Source organism: Benincasa hispida, chromosome 11 (genome assembly GCF_009727055.1).
Source record: "Benincasa hispida cultivar B227 chromosome 11, ASM972705v1, whole genome shotgun sequence".
In the NCBI taxonomy this organism is placed as follows: domain Eukaryota; kingdom Viridiplantae; phylum Streptophyta; class Magnoliopsida; order Cucurbitales; family Cucurbitaceae; genus Benincasa; species Benincasa hispida.
In genome coordinates, this window is record NC_052359.1 from 12,500,659 (window position 1) to 12,524,268 (window position 23,610).

General features: G+C 38.3%; 1 protein-coding gene across 9 annotated transcripts in view; it reads right to left on the minus strand.

The window, feature by feature from the left end:
• Positions 1-22,956, minus strand: part of LOC120091681 — a 30,857-nt gene extending 7,901 nt beyond the window's left edge. Inside the window, exons 1-9 of one of the 9 annotated variants that reach the window (XM_039049784.1) lie at positions 22,663-22,956; positions 22,497-22,562; positions 22,290-22,418; positions 22,129-22,201; positions 20,491-20,691; positions 18,760-19,132; positions 9,416-9,515; positions 9,007-9,289; positions 6,020-6,213 (exon numbers count right to left, since the gene is read on the minus strand). In XM_039049784.1, the coding sequence (XP_038905712.1) occupies positions 6,020-6,213; positions 9,007-9,289; positions 9,416-9,515; positions 18,760-19,132; positions 20,491-20,559 (1,019 nt within the window). In that variant the 5' untranslated portion in view covers positions 20,560-20,691; positions 22,129-22,201; positions 22,290-22,418; positions 22,497-22,562; positions 22,663-22,956. Of the gene's footprint in view, positions 1-6,019; positions 6,214-9,006; positions 9,290-9,415; positions 9,516-9,732; positions 9,874-18,759; positions 19,133-20,490; positions 20,692-22,128; positions 22,202-22,289; positions 22,419-22,496; positions 22,586-22,662 lie in introns of those variants that run through there. The other 8 variants (XM_039049785.1, XM_039049790.1, XM_039049787.1 and 5 more) reach the window with 8 other exon arrangements.
• Positions 22,957-23,610: the final 654 nt, after the last annotated feature.

The window sequence follows — 23,610 nt, forward strand, 5'->3', positions numbered from 1 at the left end:
AATAATAATAAAATAGATACAACACTCCGAGAACAATTGCATCCCAAATCTCCAGCCCCCAAAAACAGCACATGAAAATTTTTCCTACTCACCAACCACACTTGCAATATGATAGAAACCAAATCGTTTAGAAGAACTTTATTGATAATTTGTTGAATTACACGATCGTCTATGCGATCCGCTAAACGATATTACATGCGACTCGCTAAACGATGAAAAGATCAGGTAATCTACTACACAATTGCTGCTATACTCTACGCGGTCGCACCCACTTTCTACACGATCGTTGACGTTCACTACATGATCATTGCTACTCCACTATAAGATCGTCTACTCAACAAGATAGACGATGAGTGACACTTCTACAAATCTCCCTACAAACAAACCCGACTCTAGCTTCCTCCCACACGTGAGAGTTCAGCTTCCTTCACCCAAAATATTCTGATTTTCCATAATCTCTCATTTCCCGCTTCCCACTACTTTTAAACAAGAACTCCTCCCAACCGAATTGAAATTCACTAGTTGTGGTCCCCAACATCCCTAACTACCGCAACTTCTTTTCCCACATTACCCTTATTCTTCCTTCTTTGATACTGTAGTACAATCGGAGGCCTAACATTACCTCCCTCCTCCACCTTTACCTTGTCCTCAAGGTAAAATTCTGGAAACTGTTTCTAGAAATCATCCAACACCTCCCAAGTAGCCTCGTGCGCTGGCAACCCTTTCCATTTCACCAAAACCTCATGCCCCCGTTGAGACAACTGGGATCGAGAACCCAATACTTCCTCTGGTTCAATCAGCCAGGTATGGTTCTCATTTACCAAAGGATCCACAGATGGACTCCCTTTTTGCTGCCCCACCACCTTTTTAAGTTGTGAAACATGAAAGACTGGATGGATTGATACCGTCAATGGAAGCTCCAATTTATAAGCTACCAATCCCACCCTGTCAATAACCTGATATGGGCCATAATACTTGGGAGATAGTTTGACATACCTCTTTTGTCTTACTGAGATTTGGCAATAAGGATGCATTTCAACCATACCCAATCTCCTACTTGAAACTCCACATCCCTCCGCTTCTTGTCAGCATACTTCTTCATTTTATCTTGGGCTACCCGCAAATGCTCCTTGAGGACACGCAAGGCGGCATACATATCCCGCATCTGTTGGTCTAATGTCGCATTCGAAGTGCAATATCCCCATAATAAATCAACATCGAAGGAGGACGCCCATAAACAATCTGGAAAGGAGAAAAACCAGTGGAGGCATTATATGTAGTATTATACCAATACTCAGCCCAATGTAACCATTTAATCCACTCCTTTGGACGTTCTCCACAGAAACATCGCAAGTACATCTCTACACTGTGATTCACCACCTCTGTCTGACCATCCGATTGAGGATGATATGTTGTACTTCGATGAAGCTTGGTACCCGAAAGTCTGAACAGCTCTTGCCAAAAATTATTCACAAACACCTTGTCCTGGTTTGAGACAATAGACTTTTGAACCCCATGCAGCTTCACTACTTCTCTACAGAATATATTAGCCACAACTTCAGCATTCAAAGGATGTTTTAAAGCCAAAAAATGAGCATACTTGCTCAATCTGTCCACTACCACCAAGATCACATCATGCCCCTTTGGGTAAGCCCTCAATAAAATCCATCAATATGTCAGCCCATATCACATCAAGAATAGGAAGTGGCATCAACAGCCCTGCAGGGGACAATGCTAAGGACTTGTTCCTTTGACAAACCACGCATTCTTCCACATACTTCTTAACAGCCCTCTTCATCCCTTCCCAATACAATTCCCCAAATACTCTGTTATATGTTCTCAAAAATCCCGAGTGACCACCAAAAAAACAGTCATGATATGTATGCATGATAGTAGGTATAAGAGTCAAAGTACTTGAAATCACTAACCTCCCTTTGAACTTCAGCACTCCCTGATGTATAGAGAAATCTTGTACTCCTTCCTCCTTTCGCAGTACTCGGCTTTTGATTCATTGCAATCTATCATCTTGCTCTACCTCCTTTTGAATAACTGCCATATCAATCAATGTAGGAGCCGTCAACTAAGCCAGCTGAGCCAACTGAGCTTCAATTTCTACCCTGGACAATGCATCTGCAGCCCCATTCTCCAATCATGGACGATAGACCACTTCAAAATCATAACCGAGCAATTTAGCAATCCTCTCACCTCCTTGATTGTCCTAGGCATTGGCCATTCTAATATTGCCCGTACTTTCTCTGGGTCTACCTCCACGCCTTGCCTCAAAATTATGTGCCCCAAGTATTCTACTCGTTCCTTCGCAAATAGACATTTCTTCCTATTAGCATAGAGCTCATTCTCCCTCAACACCGATAGCACCACCTCCAAATGCTGCAAATATTCCTCCAAACTTCTACTATACTAACACAAAATGTCGTAGATACGACTTGAATATTGTATTCATCAAGGCCTGAAACATGGAGGGTGCATTAGTCAATCCAAAAGGCATTACCAAGAATTCGTAATGTCCTTCATGTGTACGAAAAGCAATCTTCTCCACATCCCTTGGGTTCATCCTGATCTGGTGGTAACCCGATTTTAAGTCTGGCTTAGAGAACAAAGCAGCTCCATTCAATTCGTCAAACAACTCTTCAACCACTAGAATCGGAAACTTATTTGCGATGCTAGCACTATTGAGAGCCCTGTAGTCCACGCAGAATCTCCAACCTCCATCCTTCTTTCTGACCAGCAAAACAGGACTTGAATAAGGACTAGTGCTTGGCCTGATGATTTCTGAATCTAACATTTCCTCGACCAACTTCTCCATCTCTGCCTTCTGGTGATACACATATCGATATGGTCGGAATCTAACATTTCCTCGACTAACTTCTCCATCTTTGCCTTCTGGTGATACACATATCGATATGGTCGTACATTTATAGGATTCGTTCCTTCCTTCAAGTGTATATGGTGTTTAATGCTTCGGCGAGGAGGAAGTTCTTCCAGCCATTCAAACACATCTTCAAACTTAGTTAACAAAGTTGGTATGGAATCTAGAACTGTATAGACTTCTTCTATTCCGTACCGCTCAGCCACAGACTCCCCTCCGTCCAACATTCGACATTCCACCAAAAATCCTTGATCCTCAGCTACCCAAGTCTTCACCATGCTTTTCAGACTAATCCTTGCTTTTGTCAAACTTGGATCACCCTGCAACGTTACTTTTCAATCCCCATGAGCAAAAGTCATCGTTAAATTCCGCCAGTCAACTTCTGTCTTCCCCAAAGAATGGAGCCATTGCATACCCAAAATAACATCCACACTACCGAGCTCCAATGGCAGAAAGCTATCATTCACCTTCCATTCGCCTATCACAATTTCCATGTTCTTACACACCCCTTTACCCCTAATCGCTGATCCTGATCCCAAAACTACCCTGTAATTCGTTGTTTCTGTGATTTCCAACTGTAAACGATTAGCCACTACCTCCGATATAAAATTGTGAGTTGCTCCACAGTCAATCAGTATCACAACAAGCTCTCCCTTGATCTCCCCCTTAACCTTCATTGTTCGAGGATTTGTCAAGCCTACAACTGAATTCACAGAGAGTTTTGCAATCGTTGAAACTTCTTCCTTCACAGTCATCATATTCAATTTCAATATTTCTTCCCTTATTCCGTCGTCTTCGTGTAATTCCATCTCCTCACCAGACGCATGCACAACGAGCAGTCTCAATTCTCTGAGTTCGCGCCCTTTGCACCGATGTCCCATGGTATATTTCTCATCGCATCGGAAACAAAGTCCCTTCTCTCTCTTCGCTTGGAATTCAACGTCTGACAACTTCCTAGCCAGAGTTTCTCTCCGATTGTCATTAGTCGACACACCACGCAGAGTAATTGTCCTCATCGAAAACGTCTCTCCGGATTTCCCTCCCTCTTTCGTATCTCCGTTGTTCCCTGACTTACTCGTATTATCGATATTAAATTTCGAAGTATTCAAGGTTTGGATCTTACCTCCGAATATTCTCACCCGACCCGCTTCAACCCGCGCATTCTCCCGGTCTTCAATACGTTGTGCTAACGACATCATCTGCGCCAATCCTGTTGGTTCCCAACATTCGACCTCAGCCTTAATCCAAGGAGCTAGACCATTCATGAATGTCTCCTCCAGCACACTGCTTGGAATATGTGGTAACGGCGCCACCAACTTATCAAACAAATTTCGATACGCTTCCACCATTGTTTCTTGCTTAATAGCCAAGAATCTACCACAGACGCCACCAAATGACGGAAGGATCGAAATCGAACCAACATTCTTCCTTTTAAATCTTCCCAATCTTTGAATGACTCCCTCCCTTCTTTAGATCGGTAATAGTCTAACGCAGCACCGTCAAAGCTAATCACCGCAATAGTCACTTCTCGAATTCCTTCAACTTATGAATCTGGAAGTATCGATCTGCTCTGAAGAGCCACAAATCCGGATCACTTCCGCTAAACAATAGCATCTCCACTTTCTTGAATTTACTCTGATCGCTAGACGCTTCTTCTCCCCCTAATTTGATTGAATTGTTCGTCCCGCTCGTATTATTGTTGTTCGATCCTTCCGTCATTTCACTTCTCGATCCGTCTCTCTTTCGTCGCTTTCGTTTTTCCCTTTGCCATTTCTGCAACATACGAAATGAGCATTTTCTGATGCGTCTCTGCTTGTAATCCTAGTCGATCAATGCTCTTAGCTAACGATGCTAAGTTTTCCTCAATTGTTGGTAGTTTTTGCATTTCGACTCTGAGTCCAGAAATCTCCTGATCTAGCAACTCCAATTTCTCCTCGAATTTTTTTTGAGCCATACCTACCCAGGTTAACGCTTTGATACCAATTTGATAGAAACCAAATCGTTTAGAAGAACTTTACTGATAATTTGTTGAATTACACGATCGTCTATGTGATCCTCTAAACGATATTACATGTGACTCGCTAAACGATGAAAAGATCAGGTAATCTACTACACGATCGCGGCTATACTCTACGTGATCGCGCCCACTTTCTACACAATCGTTGACGTTAACTACACAATCATTGCTACTCCACTATAAAACCATCTACTCGACGAGATAGACGATGAGCAACACTTCTACAAATCTCCCTACGAACAAACCCGACTCTAGCTTCCTCCCACACGCGAGAGTTCAGCTTCCTTCACCCAAAATATTCTGATTTTCCATAATCTCTCATTTCCCGCTTCCCTCTATTTTTAAACATGAACTGGACTACCACAACTTCTTTTCCCACATTACCCTTATTCTTCCTTCTTTGATACTGCAATACAATCGGAGGCCTAACACAATAGCATTGAGCAAAAGCCCAAATAACAATTACATCCCAAACCTCCAGCCGTAATCCCTCCACTACTTGAAAATTTTGGAATCTAGTTACTCTTTTTGCTTCTGCTTGGTCTTCTACTTCTAATTCTTTTGCAATTATAGCCTAACTCATATTTACACCAACTGGACTTTTTTTTTAACTTGTTGATGTATGGGAATATCTCATCTCCCCTTCTTTTGTATATCCCTTCTTGATAATAGAGAAGGGAAACAAAAAGTAGTGTACTATTCTAAAAATTTATGCTTGTTTTCCTACACTATTTCTATGAAAAGTTTGAAAAAAAAAAAAAACAAATACAAGTTTTTTAAAACTAAAAAATGTGAACACTAATTGTAAACATTGTAAAGAAAATGTGAGAAAACAACAATTTTCAAAACCCGGAAACAAAATGGTTACTATATGGGTCCCCATTAAACCATTTTCTTTAATTTGTAAAGAGCAAACTGAGAATTAAAGAGATCTTTGAACAAATAAAGTCTTTAGAGTAGTGTGGGATTTAGTTAATTATCCAAATATAATTAAAATTTAAAAGATAAAATGAATGAAAAGAGTCTCATAGCATCTTTGTAATACACATTCATTACCCATCCACCCGACCGCTAAAAATTATTGCATGAGGCAAACACAAAGACAAAAACGTCACCTGATTTGGTCCACCGAAATCTGAAGCACCATCTCCTGAAATTGCTGTCTTATTCCCTTCCCTAGATTCTCCCTTTCTACAATGGACCATTTTTTTCGATCAACACGAGGAAACTTCGCCAATGCCATTCTGTAACATGCAACATGAGAATTCTCAGCTGGGCCATAATACATTCCAGATAAACGTTTGTCCTTCTGCAGAAACAAAATAAGAAGTCCACATGAGAGTCAAAAGGGAAAGCACAAACAGGTGCAAAAGAAAGAAGAAAATGTGAGATTCCGGTGGCTTCAGGGTTGCATGGACTCTGATGTGGTAGGATTAGAATAAATTAAGCTATCTTTGTCAAAACCCTTAGTTGATTAGGATTAGGATTAGTTTTCTTGATTGATTAAGAATATGATTAGTTCTCTTAGTTCATTAGAATTAGGATTAGTTTCTTTGATGGATTAGGATTACGATTAGTTTGCTTTACAATTCTCTATACATAAAAAAAATTGTCTTCTTCTATTGATAACTTTTGATCAATTAATAACGGCTTATTTGGCTTCTTGGAGAGAATTCTCCTTTATCTCTTTATGCTACATCAATTCGGTATAAGAGCATCAAAATCAATTGGGCTTGATGGAGGAAAAGAAGCCTTCCAGGCAAAAACTTCTCAAAACAAAAAGGCGGAGACACCTACCGTCCTATTACCGAATACTGCGACCAAATGCTTGCAGTTGGTCGAAGATTCTATCAATGGTATCATGAGGTTACTAGAGAAAATTTCTCTACAATTGGATCAATTATTCGAAGGGCAGAACCAACTTCAAGATTTGATAAAGCCCACCCAAAGAGTTGAAGTCAAAAGATATCTTGGTGATCAAGAACGGCAACAGAACTCCTACCAACCTCAAATCTTTCCGAGAAACATCCAAGAACATCTTAGACACATTCAAGAACAACCAAGATTGAGTGTTTATCAGAGGAGACGACAATAATTTGAAGAACTATCCAGTGAAGAAGAGGAAGAAGAGAATATGGAGTGGGACATGAACAGAAGAGCCGACTTTTCAAAATGGAGCTTGCGCAACTCAAATCGAAAAAGAAATCGACGTCGAAAATGGAGGAAAGTGACTTGACCCACAAATCCTTCCACAACATAAGGGATGTTGAAATCAAAGTCGTTGGAGAGGTAGAAGAAGAAAATACCCACAAGCAAACTTATTTGAGAAACTTGAAAACCTAATTCAAGTCAATTGTGAAGCAACGTGGGAAATGACATGTTTGGAATCAAAAAAATGTGGGTATTTTGGCGAAATCACTGGCAAGGTTGAGGTGGCTGAACCAACAGACCCGATGAAGAAAGAAGATTGCATGGCTGACGAAAGAGATCATTGGAGGCCGGTTAACATGCCATTAGCAATCGTTCACGAGACAGAAAAAGAAGCAACGCGAGGTGAATTATTTTGCGATTTTTGCACCCGTATTCTTTTTGCAAATCCAACACATTCTTTTTTCCGAATCGACCCATTACCCATACTTTTTTAACCTAAAACAACCCCATACCCATTTCCTTTTATTGAAGCCTTCATACCAACCCATACTCAAACCCACTACAATAAATATGGCCCAACCTAAGTCAAATGTACTTCAGACTTTGAAAAAAAGGGTTTTCTTCAGACTTGATTATGCTGGCAATGGATTTTTTTAACATGATTCTAAGATTAACTCATGATGATTTTGCAGAAAATTTTATTCCATTTCAAAAGACAAATCTTGGCACGACTTTGCAATTTGAATGTTGTTGATATTAGTTGTTCAAAGTTGAATCCATTCAAGTGGCTTACCTTTTTATTTTTACCTTCATTTTCTTTTTAAACTTGAGAACGATTTTTTTTTTTTTGGGGGGGTGGGGGAGATGATGGGGTAGGATTAGAGTAGCTTAAGGTATCTTAGTCAAATCCTTGATTTATTAGGATTAGAATGAGTTTTCTTGATTGATTAAGATTAGGATTAATTTGCTTTCCAATAAATAGAGAGATTGTTTTCTTGTATGGGCAACTTTTCATCAATAATAAAATTCTCTCATTTAGTATATACACCAATTAGGATTATTTTATTTTTATTTTTTTTAGGGATAAAATGGTGTGGTAGGATTAGAGTAAATTAAGATATCTTAGTTAGATCCTTAATTGATTAGTATTATGATTAGTTTTCTTGATTCATTATGATTATGATTAGTTTCTTTGATTAATTAGGATTAGGATTAGTTTGCTTTACATTTATAAGAATTGTCTTCTTCTATTGATAACTTTTGATCAATTAATAAAGACTTATTTGGATTCTTGGAGAGAAGTCTCCTTTATCAGAGATAAAGGCTACATCAGACTCTCAACTTACTAGCAAAAACCAACACTTTAAAACTGCTTTACGGCATATGGCAGGGAGCTGAACAAGGAAGCTAACATTGTTTTGTTCAACTAGGTTAAAGCTAGTTTCTGGGTTTTGAATAGATAAAAAACTAAAACAATGTTACGAAAAGCAAATTTCGTGCAGAGAAATATTTGAGAGGATTAGACGTCCTAAAGAATTTAAGACTTACTACCTGGAATTAATTTGCATTGGGTAGCCTTTATTTAATTTTTTTTTCCAATATTTCAATTCTGCAATAATTTGTTCGAAAAGACTCCTTGTAATGTTGTAGGGCAGGCTTTCTATTAAAAGAAAAACCAATGGCACAAAATTAGTGGATCTATCCCAGTACCATCTAGTTCTTTCCAATATTCTTTTGGCTATGAACTCAAACGGGGTGCCTTGAGATGATAAGATTGCCTACATGACTCCAATCAAATTAATGAAAACTTTATCTTTGTTCAAAATAAGACAAGCGGTTGATATACATATTTATCAAAGTTGTAAACAAATAACATACAAATCAATACTTTGTAAATGTAACACAAATAATTCAAAAGTAATAGACTCATGAGCATAAATTATTATCTAACCTTTGATGAATCCTTTGCTTGTGGTTTTGCAGCTGAAATTAACTGGACTCGAGGATCTATCATCTGAGACAGTGCACAAGTTGTTTTTCGTTTACATGAACCCTGGAAATCTTTGAGAATTTTACAACGTTTTCTGAGCTTTTTGTTCTCCTCAATTCTAGCTTCAAGATGAATCATCTTACTACGAATAAACTTCTGCTGGGACCTATTCTTCTTGATGGCATCAACAAATGCCAACGCAGCCTTTGGCAAGCTTCCCTTTTCAAAGGCTACCATGGATGGCCTACAACATTGGTATTCACAACTCAATAAAACCTTAGGGATATACAACACCATCATTAGGAAGAAGCAGTTTCACACCAAAATAGGAAGAAGCATTAGTTTTGCATGTTCTACAATATGTTGGTACCTTTTTGAGGATGTCTGGCTCTCAGCAGCTGTGTTGTGAGAATCCATCTTTAGAGACCCAACATAGTCACGAGACTCGTTGGGTTTATTGCTCAAAACATCTGCAAAAAAGTTACAAATCTTGGAATATGGTAAGAGGGAAAAAGATCCTTAAAAGGAAACTTCCAACACATATTGAGAAATAATTAAATGAAAATTTTCTAAATATATGACTTTTCTTAAAGAACAAGAACTATTTAGAGCTTAAGTGAAACAAGTAACAGAATATATATAACAATGCATACAGAGGAGCCTCCTTTCAAAAGAGGGTGTGGTCACCTTGCAATTTTTCAAAGGGGGTGGGCAGCTTGGACTATGTCGTTTGGGGGCTGGAAGTAGATTCTCTCAATCACCGAAGCTCTCCTATGCTCACCAAGTGGATTTGGAGGCTCACTCAAGAATAGAAACCCCTTTGGAAGAATGTTATATCTAGTATTTATGGAGTGAACTCTCATGGACAACAGATGACCATGGAGATTTTTTCACTTTTTTTTTTGCACATAACTTTCATTATCAAGGGAAAGATACACAGAGGGGGAGATGAGGTATGCCACATAACAACAACTCAACTAATATAAATTTGGGTTAGGCTAGAATTACAAAAGAATTTAGAAGTAGAGAGCCAAACAGAAGCAAAAAGAGTACCCAAATCCTAAAAAAAGTCACTATTAGTTTCTTGATCACGAACAATTCTAGAGTTTCTTTCACACCACAACCTCCTAAGGAGGGCGAAAATCCCATTAGGCATATGGCTATGGAGATTAAGCAGAAAAAAGGAAACGGACTATGGCTGGACATTGCCAAAAATCTGCCTGCCTTTGTTTGGTTTGGCATGGGTACTAATCAAATACATTTTTCGGAAGACATGGAATGATTGATCCTCCGTAAAATCTTGCTTTCCGGGGCTCTACGTGATTTCTGGTCCCTTGATGGGTATGGAAATTATTCGACAAGGTCCCCTACAAAGGCTTAAACCCCCCTAATTAGGTTGGTTTGGAGGAACAAGTGCTTGAAGAAAGTAAAAATCTTCCTCTAGTTGATGGCTTTTAGACTAGTTTATGACAAACAATAAGCTTTAGAACTCAAGGACACAGTTGTACAACCTATAGAACAGATCTTGAATGCCGTGACAAATGATAAGCTCCAAAGAAAGTTCAGATCTTGAGCCTTTTCTCCATCCAGCTATAGATTGTGTTTGGGGGATTGTGACTTGTCTTCCTTGGGGGAGAGAAGATTGGCTCTTTGAAGGTCTAAATGCTTGGAAATTGAGGGCAAAGCAAGAGGGTGTTTGGCCCACCAACTTTATACATTAGTGTTAAATCACTCAACTTCAATAATAAATACTATTGAAGTTCACATTTATTGAGAAACTCCATCTTCCTCTCTTTCTCTATTTTGCACGTTTATCAAGGAAGATCATTTTATAACTCTACACTCTAAACACAAACTTCCTAATTCCAGACTTTATAACTCAACTTAGTACCCCAAACACACCTAGGACTTTGGGAAGCAGTGTTGCTAGAACTCCTAGTGTCTCTTTTTGTTTGTTTGTTCTTATAAAGTTTTTATCATTTCCTATAAAATGTATAATTATAATGGTTGGAAATAGGGTTTTTAACCTAGGGGCATTTATGTAATTGTGTAAGACCCCTAGGGTTCCCTACTGTCTATTTATACAATGAGTTCCTGTGTATTTAGCGTATCAGTTTTAAAACAAATAAGAAAAAGACTTTATATCGTAGTTTTTCTCCCTGCACTAGGGTTTCCACGTAATCCTGTTGTTTTTCTCTTCCCTATTCTCTTTTTTAACATGGTTTCAGAGCACGGTGACGAAAACCTAGCCGTTATGGAAGAGAATCAACCTCAATCCTCCTCTGTTGATGGGTCTTCAAGTTTTGACATGAGAACGGCAATTCGAGCAACGGTAAAGGAATGTTTTCAGGATGCCCTACCGGAATTAATATCTCCCGTTCAGGTACAATCCTTGGAAAATCGCCCTCAGCCCATCGAGTATCACCATTCTGAAACCAGTCAGAATCCGATTGGAGCTGGAGTCGGTCGCGAGGAACATCGATTCACGATCAGAGCTATCACGATCATGGCAGAGTCGCCAGCGGTCTCAGACGTGAAGCACAAACTGGCCGCGAGGAGGGGTTGATCGCCGACAGTCACGATCAGCGCAGAGGGAGAAGTATCGGGGGCGAAGAGCAGAAGTGTGATCTAATTAAGGTAGTACCGTTCTGGAGCAAACCGGACCGGTTCGAGTTGAACCCAGGCAGACCAACCGGTATGTTGATTTTAATTCCGACCCGATCCGATCCACGCAAGACCCGACCAAGAACGACAGCCCTCAATTTCGACCCACGATCCTTTATTTTTGACCGTGATCCAACCCACGCCTGACCCGACCCGAAAGCTCAACCCTTAATTTTGACCCACGCTGACCCGATCTGATCCGACCCACGCCCGACCCGAAAACTCATCTGTCCAGTTTTTTGCGCCAACTAATCCACATTCAGCCCATCCAGCCCGACTCGGTGATCCAGTTTCCTTCAACAGCCGATCTGATGGTTTTTTCACATCCAACAGTCGAGGTCTCGAGCAACCAGCACCTGCTCCATTCAATTGTGGTTCAATTCGTTACCCAGACGATGTGAGACAACAGTTGGCTTACCTGCAGTAGATTTCTGATTTGGATACGATGTTCGGTGCAAATCCTCAACCGGTTTATTCAGAAAATTCAGTAAACTCATTACCTATAGTGCCTAACATTTCCTGCTTATCTGGTTCGGTTGGTAATACTGCAGGATTTATCATCGGAGAAAAATTAAATGGCCAGAACTATTTTTCTTGGTCTCAATCGATCCAGATGGCCTTGGAAGGGCGTCACAAGTTTGGATATTTGACAGGGAAAATTCCAAAGCCGACTCCAGGTGATCCACAAGAACGAATTTGGAAAGAAGAAGATTCCTTGCTATGGTCTGTCTTGGTGAACAATATGGGACCCCAGATAGGAAGACCGCTATTATATGTTGCCACAGCAAAGGATATCTGAGAGGCGGCGCAAGATCTATATTCTAAACGACAGAATGCTTCTCGGTTACATACACTCCATAAACAGATTCATGAATCCAAACAAGGGTCTACAGATGTTACCTCTTATTTTAACAAACTGTTGATGCTGTAGCAGGAAATGGACTTGTGTAGAGAAATTGTATAGAATTGTCCATAGGATGGGGCGCAATATTTGAAGATTGAGGAAGCAGATCGTGTTTATGTGTTTTTGGCTGGATTAAATCCAAAGTTTGATGGGGTTCGTAGTTGGATCTTGGGTCAACGCCCGATTCCTTCACTTCGAGAAGTCTGTTATGAAATACGGCTGGAAGAAGATCGTTCGTGTTCCATGAATAATACCACCTCAACTACTGATGCAGCCGCTTTCGTTGCCAAGTCGTCCAATATTGATGGTGATAAGAAACCTCCTCCCGTTTGTGAACATTGTAAAAAGCTTTGGCATATGAAGGATCAATGTTGGAAATTACACGGGAAGCCCCAAATAGCAGGCGACGACAGTCTCATGACAAATCTAATCGTGCCCTGGCAAGTGATTCAATAGATGACCAAACTCAGAAGAAATCTCCTAGTTACAGTAAAAACAGCTCAAGTACAGTTGGGGTGAGTGCAATTGCACAGTCAGGTAATTTTCCTTCTTTCGGCCTAATTAGTGTGAATGGTAAGAAACCTTGGATTGTGGATTCAGGGGCTACTGATCATCTTACGAGTTCCTCAGAGTTATTTATGTCCTATAATCTGAGTGTTGGTAATGAGAGAATTCGAATTGTAGATGGATCTTTTGCCCCTGTTGCAAGAAAGGGCAATATCTCTCCGTTTCATGGTTTAATTTTATGTGATACCTTACAGGTGCCTAAAATATCATATAATTTGTTATCTGTCAGTAAACTAACAAGAGATTTGAGGTGTAAGGCAATTTTCTCACCTGATTCAGTTTTATTTCAGGATCTGAAATCGGGGATGACGACTGGCACTGCCCGGCACGACAGGGGACTCTACTTCCTTTCTGACGAGGCTTCCTCTAGGAATGATCACCAATCGGGGTCTATGTCTTTAAATTTCTCTGTTTTTGAAAATGATGTTCTGTTATGGCATTTTCGCTTAGGACATCCGAATTTTCAATATATGAAATATTTATTTCCTCATTTATTTCGTAATGCTAGTACTTCTTTTAATTGTGATGTTTGTATTTGTGCCAAGCAACATCGTGTTTCTTTCCATTCTCAGCCTTATAAACCCTCGAGTCCTTTTTCTCTTGTTCATAGTGATGTATGGGGTCCCTCACCGGTTACTACTTCCACGGGAAAACGGTGGTTTGTCACGTTTATAGATGATCACACCCGTCTCACCTGGGTTTTCCTGCTCACTAATAAATCTGAAGTGTCCTCTGTTTTCCAACAGTTTTACACAACTGTCGAAACTCAATTTAAAACAAAGATTGGGATTTTAAGAAGTGATAATGGGCGAGAATTCTTTAATACCTCTTTCAGAGAATTTCTCGACTCTAAAGGTATTGTTCACCAGAGCTCATGTGTTTACACTCCACAACAAAATGGAGCGTAAAAATCGGCATCTGGTTCAAGTAGCCTGATTTCTTATGTTATCCGCCACCCTTCCGTCATACCTCTGGGGAGATGCAGTTCTTACTGCTGCTCACTTCATTAATCGGATGCCCTCTCGTATTCTTAATCTTCATACCCCTTTAGAATTGCTTAAAGAGTCTTTTCCTACTACTCGGTTGATCTCTGATGTTTCTCTTCGGGTTTTTGGTTGTGTTGCTTTTGTTTACTCCCATGGTCCAAACCGCACGAAATTTTCTCCTCGTGCTCAGAAGTGTGTCTTTGTTGGATATCCATTCCATCAACGTGGATACAAGTGTTATCACCCATCGTCTCAAAAGTACTATATCTCTATGGATGTCACCTTTCTCGAGGATCAGTCGTTCTTTCCTGTTAGTCATCTTCAGGGGGAGAACATAAATGAAGAGACTAACTGGTCCTCTTATGCTATTCCTTTAGAGTCAGCGCCCATTCAAACCTTGTCTAAACCTAGTCCTAATCATGATAGTCTGGTTCTTCCTACCAATCAAGTTCCTTGAAAAACGTACTACAAGAAGTATCTCAGGAAGGAAGCAGTGTCACCTATTGAACCAGAACTGTCGGCTCCAGTGCAGGAGTCAGACCTGCCATCAGATCTAGGTACGTATATTCCTAATGATGTTGATTTATGTATGGAGAATGATGAAGGCAGGCATGACAAGGGGGAAGGAAGCAGTGATACTAAGAGAGTGATAGAAAGAGAAACTGTAGAAGATGAAATGATTGAAGCTACGGAGGATGAAATGATCCATGCTAATGATGATGTGGAAGATACTACTGAAGTTTTTGATACACAGATAGTAAATCATGGTGAGAAGCCTGAAGAGGTGAAAGAATGTGATGCGTCACTTGATCTTCCTATAGCCCTGAGGAAAGGTACCCGTTCATGTACTAAATATCCTATGCATAGTTACATGACATAGTAATCTGACATCCGAGTTCAAGGCTTTTACCTACTAGCTTGGACACTGAGGTGGTTCCAGAATACATAAGTGTTGCAATGAAAAAACCAGAATGGCGGTCTGCTGTATGGAAGAAATAAGAGCTCTGGAAAAGAATAAAACCTAGGAACCGGTGACTTTGTCTAAAGGGCACAAAACAGTAGGATGTAAATGGGTGTTTACTATAAAGTACAAGTCAGATGGGACAATTGACCGATACAAGGCTTAGACTTGTTGCAAGAGGTTTCACCCAAATATATGGAGTGGATTATTCTGAGAACGTTTTCACCTGTGGTTAAACTTAACACGATCCGAGTGCTTTTGTCAGTAGCTGTGAATAAAGATTGGCTCCTACACCAGCTTGATGTTAAAAATGTGTTTTTTGAACGGGGAACTTGAGGAGGAAGTCTATATGAGTCCCCCTCCCGGGTTCGAGAGTCAATTTAAAAATAAAGTGTGTAGATTGAGGAAATCACTATACGGATTGAAACAGTCTCCAAGGGCCTGGTTTGACAAGTTCACGACGTTTGTGAAAGCACAAGGATATGTTCAAGGACATTCCGATCACACTCTTTTTGTAAGAAGATCAACATCAAGGAAAATAGTTGTTCTTATTGTCTATGTTGATAATATTGTTTTATCTGGGGATGATGATGTAGAAGTCTCAAGACTAAAAACAAAGATGACTAGAGAGTTTGAAATTAAAGACCTCAGGAAGCTAAGATACTTTCTGAGAATGGAAGTGGCTCGCTCAAAAGAGGGTATATCAGTTTCTCAACGAAAATATACACTGGACTTGCTAAAGGAAACAGGTATGACTGGGTGTAAACCTGTTGACACACCAGTAGAATACAATGCGAAAATCGATGATAAGAATGATGGAATTCCAGTTAATAAAGAAAGGTATCAGCGGTTAGTTAGGAAGTTGATATACTTGTCTCACACAAGACCAGATATTTCTTATGCAGTAAGTGTTGTGAGTCAGTTCATGCAAGCTCCTTGTGAGAATCATATGATAGCAGTTGAACGTATTCTTGGGTATCTGAAAGGAACTCCTGGTAAAGGCCTAATGTTCAGGAAAACCGATAAACGATTTGTTGAAGCTTACACTGATTCTGACTGGACAGGGTCTGTTGTCTAGATATTGTACGTTTGTCTGGGGAAATCTAGTCACCTAGAGAAGTAAAAAACAAGGAGTTGTTGCTAGAAGTAGTACTGAGGCAGAGTATCGGGCCATGAGTCTAGGGATTTGTGAAGAAATCTGGTTGAAGAAAGTATTATCAGATCTCCAGCAAGATAATGAGTTTCCAATGAAATTATTTTGTGATAATAAAGCTGTCATCAGTATTGCAAACAACCCAGTTCAACATGACAGAACTAAACATGTGGAGATAGACAGACACTATATTAAGGAGAGGTTGGACAGTGGAAACATATGCATCCCTTATATTCCTTTGAGTCAACAAGTTGCTGATGTACTTACAAAAGGGTTATTGAGACAAAATTTTAATTATTGTGTAAGCAAGTTGGGGCTTGTTGATATCTATGCACCAACTTGAGAGGGAATGTTGGAAATAGGGTTTTTAACCTAGGGGCATTTATGTAATTGTGCAAGATCCCTAGGGTTCCCTACTGTCTATTTATACAATGAATCCTTGTGTATTTAGTGTATCAGTTTTAAAACAAATAAGAAAAAGACTTTATATCATGGTTTTTCTCCCTGCACTAGGGTTTCCACGTAATCCTGTTATTTTTCTCTTCCCTATTCTCTTTTTTAACAATAACAATGGGAATGATATAGCAAGAAATACCAAAAAAATCCCCAAAAGCATTAGGTGTCAAAACTATAACAGATTAAGAACATGAATATATTGTCATAGGCCAACTCCAAAATGGCAGAGTTAAAAATCTTTCACAAATATGTTAGCTCTATTAGATATGCACACAAAACTCATAAGGCTCATGAAGAACACACCTACAGTTGGATAGTTCAAAAGATACTACCAAAGAATTACCGACTTCCTTGTCCCACCTTCCAGAAAATCATTTATTTAGCTAATAATGAATTAGGGAAAGATGTTCACTCGTAAAAAATAATGCAAGTGTTGAGCACAATTTGATGACCAAATAAGCAATAAAAATATTTATTACAATTGATGTGGAGAACCTTTTGTGATTTAAGATTTTTATCTTTAAGATTCTTTAATAATTCTTTATCTTCCATTTGTTGGATAGGGTGTCCTCTATCTTCCAACAAAGGATGCAACACCAAGGACCCACTAGCGAAGGCATCTATCTCATAAGCCTATTTGTTGTGTTTACACGGCCATGCAAAACTTGCCAAAAAAAGAACTTAACTTTCTTTCGAATTTTTATCCTCCATAAAGCATCAAAATCTGACTCAACGGTGGGAGAAGGGTCTAGTAAAAACCGAAAGAAAGATCTACAAGAGAAGCCCTCCAAAGTGGAAGGACTCCACACCCGAACATCCTTCCTTTCCTACCTAAAGTCAAAATTTTCAATCAAGGAAAGAAGAGAGACCACCTCCGTCGTTGCCCTATTGGACAAAAACTGACAGAACCTAAAGGAGAAAGAGACCAAACTCCCCGAACAAACCAAGATCTACGACACCTGGCGATTTCTACCTTTTGTATGGAAAACTACTTTCCATTTCATTTCATTTTCTATTGACTATTGAGAGCTTTGTTATGTTGAATGTTGGACAACATATTTTGTTGATTTGTACATCTACAAACTATAATGGTTTTGGTCAATTAACTTGACAATTGACATTTTATGCTTTTTTTTAGTGGAAGATATTTAGTATTTTATGTTAAAATTTACATATATTATAAAAAAATAGTGTATCCCCAACGTGTCCGTATCCTAGTATTTTAGAAATTGCCATATCGCCATGCTTTTCTTAGGTTAAATGGTTTACGGAATGCTTTCCTTAATCTCTTTGCCATAATCTTCCATAGTCTAGTATTAAGTGTTTGGGGTGAGAATAGATGCTTCCGCATCTTGAGTGAGGTGAAGCATCATTGCCCATAGCAACTAAACACAAATCTCCTTCTAACTCAAGGATACAATTGTACAACCTATGTAGAATTGAATAGATCCTATTCAAGTAAGATCGTAGCAACTAAACACAAATCTGAAAGTAGTTCAATCAATGATGTAACTACAGCATAGAAGCCAACTACATAAAGGCCACAAATTGCTCGAAACATAAGAGTGACCAAAGTAATTTCGAACTAGTTTCACCCATTTGATTAGAAGAGTGAATAATAGTAACCACTAGTAAACTAAAGACTAAAAATACAAGATCTTGCAAGAAATAGAGATGAAACAAGAATTGTAAAAGAATATAGAGAAAATAATTGTAATCAGATCATAAGAAACACTCCACCTCAATAATTCTAGTTAGATGCATCGAAGGAAGTAATTTGAAAGTTCAAAAAAGAAAACATCAACCGAAAAGTCATCAAAATTGCAGTTAGGTAACATGAACTTAACCTAGATTGGGGGAGGAACGTACAATTCTTCCCAAGCAACCCAAAGCCATTTGAAAATGCCATATACAATGGGCAGCTCATAATGAGTAATTATTATCACAACCAAGGAACTTCAAGACTAACAGCCAATATAACATGACATTTATAAAACAATCTTTACAATTACGAAAAACCTACCACTTTCATACGCCGCAAAGCGCCGTTGTATTGAACGAAGCATCTCAAATTCATCTTCCTCCTCATCTAGGGACACTGGTGGGAGAGTACTCAACGGCTGCTCATCATCCACAATCGAGAATCGGTTCTGAATATTTCGAAGAAGTTCGAAATCATCATCATCAGAATCAAAACCAGAATTAGCATCTCCTACGGCAGGTGATGACAGCCTAGGATTAATATAATCCTCTGGATTAACTCCAACAAGCCTATAGGCTCTCTGAAGGACTTCCATGTCCTCATCAACCACATCATCTTCCTTGTTGGCAGGAAGCTCAACATCACCTTCATCGCCATGGTTGTGGCAAGACATGGTTGTATGAGCAACACGTACCTGAAAAAATCCAACTTTAGAAAAGAACTAGGATGGTTCACTAACTAAAGTTCTACCAAAGAACAAGCCCAAAATCATATAAGACGATGAGATTCGAAAGACATAAACTTCCGCTTTACAAAAGAGAAGCAAAACCTAGAAATAACTAAATAAGACATAAATTCTAGAGGCTACACAAACATCAGCGTTTTCAAAGCACAAGGTGCACCTCAAGGCGACAAGCCCTTTAATTGCCTCAAGGCCAAAGGTGACAAAAAGGCAAGGTCCGAGTAAAATGAGGCACAATGGATGATAAAAATAAAATAAAATATATATAGAGCATAGAGCATACATTTTGAAAACATCCAAATACCAAAGTCTTAAATATCAATACAAAATAATGAAAACTTAAAAATGTCAAAAATGTGCAATAATAATCAAGTCGTAGTAGTTCCAAAACACCATTACATCACAAAGTATTAAGAATGAACCAAAATAATAAACATAAAACATCAATGTTCAATTAAGATTAAATAATCATTGGCCAAAGTGAGTTTAACTTAGTGGTCTTGGCATGCATTCCGATCTAAGAGGTCGAAGGTTCAATCCCCCACCCCTGCAATTGTTGTACAAAAAATTAAATAATTGTTGCTATCATCTACATCTAAATTTAAGGCCTCATCTAGTACTCCTTCGTTATTCTTCTCTTCATCGTCCAGTTAAGATTAATTAATAATATAATTAAATAACTATGAAAATAATAATAGTTTCAAATTTATTATACAATAGATTAAATAATAAAAAAATTATTATTTTATATTTTAATGGTTAAAATGAATATTCAATTAAAGAAAGGAAAAATGATTAAAAAAGTTAACGATTTCATTAAAATCCCACCTCATGGATGAACCAACAACTCAACAAGAAGTCGAAGAAGAAAGAAGCTGAAGAAGAAGGACCGAGAGAAATCAATCGAATATGGAATCGAACGAAGAAGACAAAGCCTACCGAACAAAAAATTCAAAACTCTTGATCATGTTAGAAGAAGAAGAATGTGGGAAGAACAAGAATTGACAAAGAAGTCGAGGAAGCACAGAAGTTGTTGAATTTGAAGTCAAACGAGGAAGATGAAGAATTCAATTGAAAAGCATGCAAAACCACCAACTGTCTATGATGAATTTAAAAATCAAATTGACGTTCATTGCATGGCGTTCCACATGGGTTTGGGAATTAGATTATGTACGCCTCTGAGTATTTTTCCATCTATTATTATTATTTTAAAATTAAAAATAAAAAATAAAAATAAGGTGGTATAGTTATTTGGCACACAAAGGCACAGTCAAGCGAGCACCTAATTGAAGGCACACGCCTTGACTTACGCAGAGGTGAGAAGACCTCAGGTCGCCTCGCTTCTTGCCTGAGGCACACACTTGGGGTTGCCTCAACATCACTTACAAAAACCATTTACATAACCACAATCCAACCTTTTCAAACTTCAAAAATAGCTAAAATCCTCTAAGTCACCCATGACCTCGCTCCAGCAAAACCACATCAATCGCCTAGGTCCACCTTGCCAAGACCTGAGAATAGTAATTTTAAGAAAAGAATGAATATTAAGAATACCTAGTAACCCCACTATTGGGATTGGTACGTGCAAGCACACAAGGTTTAAACTTTTCTCTTCAACTGTGTAGACAACTCATTCATTCCCCCTTTAAAAAATTTTATGACCAACACCTTAATATTGTGTAAACCTCTCTTGAGACCTTACCCCTGTGAGTGGTTAGTTGGCATCCAATCAGTAGAGTTGAGTCTTGGTTTGGAAGCCGCGCATATTTAGGGGAAATGTATCTACCACAACGTTCAAAATCATAACATTTAAATTTAACAACCAATCACACAAGGGGCTGAAAGATTGCCTTAAGTGCTTATTAGCCAATTGGCAAATTACCTTCATATTTATAGGTATGAAGGTCATGAGTGCAAAAATAGTTAATGGGTTGCAAGATGTAAAAATAGCTAAACTGAACCTTAAGAAATCAAGTAAAGGGTAACCAATTGTGGAAAGGCATTATCCACCTAAATACAAGGTTTAGCACAATAACTAAACAACCAAGACTTAAAAGAAATACAAGAAAAGCCATTAAAGGCCAAGAACATGAGAATGTGTGTATGTACCTACATCAACAACTATGCAAACATACAAATGCATGAGGTCCCATTACATTTTCACATTCACATAGTAATTTTCTCATAAGCATACATACAAATGCATGAGGTCCCATTACATTTTCACATTCACAGAGTAATTTTCTCATAAGCATATATCAACCTCAAATTTTCATTATGCATCTTATTCACAAATGCACATATTGACATATAACAACTTTTCATACACATCACAATCATAGCAATGACATTAAGTCCAATATACAAAATCAGGTCACACCATTAGCGCACACAGCCTGGCCAACTAGAATGCACAATTCCCAACCAAGCACCAGGGTATACTAGTAGTAAAATCACTTAAACATTGTTGGCTCGACCAAATGTCCTTGGATAATCCTAAAATAATTTCTGAAATTAAAACTCAATCTCATATCGTAAACTTGATTCAAGACTATTAAACAAACTAAATGGTGCTTAGGAGAGTTACTAGCTCAATCTTACCCAACGTCGTAAGATCAATCTAAGCACATCAATTACATGTAACTTAGATCTGTTGGACTTGCATCAATTTCATGGAGTCAATAACTACGGAAAGGAAAGGATGATTAAAATTCTAATCTTAACACTCCATGTAGCATACACATATGCATGAGGTCCCTCGTGTTTTCATATAATTAATAACGTCAAGCATATAACTGATCATAAATGTCATCAATAAATTTCATGTTAAAACATGTAAACATGTCATGCTTAACATAAGTCTCACATACAATTTAATTGGCAAGGCCAAAAACATTAAAAAAAAAATAATTCTTTGCCTAGCACTTAAGCGTAGTAACATCACTTACCTCGAAAAATAAGTCCAAATGTATACTTATCCAAGCAAACCAACCTCCCTCCTAGTTACCACAACCTTGAATCCTAGAACATGAACCAAATTTTAAATTAAGCCTTTATGTCGAAATCCCAGACCACAAATTTAACTTACCAAAAACTCCAAACTACTAACCCAATAAGTGGTTTGATCCGAAACCACTTCAAAACTTCAAAATCAGACCCAAAAGCTAAACCGCCAAAAACAACCTTTAACGTTGCTGGACAGCAGCTTTAAACCCCTCAAAACTTCAAATCCAACCTCCTAAATCACAATGAAATCAATAATGAAGCCAAAGCTTAGTGGGTATAAAGGTTAACCAAAATCCAAAGAAAAACTTACCAACGACTGACCAGTTTACCACAATCTTTGCCGGACAGTGTTCAAATCCCCTTAAAGTTTTCGAAACTACACCCAACACATAGTTGATACTAGGATTACATGCTTCAATTTAATGGGTGTCCAACAAAATCCATTCAAAAACCCAAAACTTAAAACAGAAACTTACACAAATTCAATCAAAATCCGACGATGGCGGCGAGGTGAAGGTCTGATCGCGGCGGCTGATACAGACACGGCGGCGACGCTGTCAAACTACTCAGAGAGAGAGATAGATTGGGCAAGGGAGAAAATTTCCGACGGAGCAGCGAGGGAATCTGAGCAGAAGCGGCCGGCGGACATGCGACGGAGGCGGCGGGCGGTTGAGCGGCAGTGGCGGCGTGGGTCTGCTCGCATAACGTGAAAGAGAACAGAGAGATTTAGGCGGGTCTGAGCGTGGGTCTAGGGCTGAAGAAACTAAAATTTTAATATATAGTTCCAAATAAAATCTTCCAAATTTTAAACCTCCCCTTCGCAAATTTAAATCTTCTACATTTCACAAATTTTCTATCCATTTAAATCCAAAAATTTTAAATCTCCAATTAAATTAGTATTTATTATGAATATTATAATAATAAATATATATCCATTATTTAGTATCAAAAGTCATGTGTCACCCTTCATATTATCTATGTGGCTTGTGATTATTCATGTCTGTCCATCTAAGTCTATATCTTACTTGTCATTTTGCTTGCATTTGTTGGATTTTAAAAAACACACATTGGTGCCTTTTCAAAATTCCACTAATTTTCATATTATCCAATTTTATAATTTTAATTATTTTATGTTTTTAGTCATTTTATTTTATATTATATTTTATATATTTAATATTATTATATTATATTTTCTCTATATCCGTGTTTCCGTTGTACTCTTCAAATTCACAACACGTATCAACATGAGCTTCTGTCGTTTTTTCCGCTAAAGGTATGTCAATTTTTTACTCTTCGTTATAATTAATAAATTTAATGTTATTTTGCATATTCAATATTTATTAAATTTATAACATAAGTACAATATTTTATGATAGTGTTGTCATGACAAATCTCACAAAATTAGAATTTGTTGCTCTTGATAT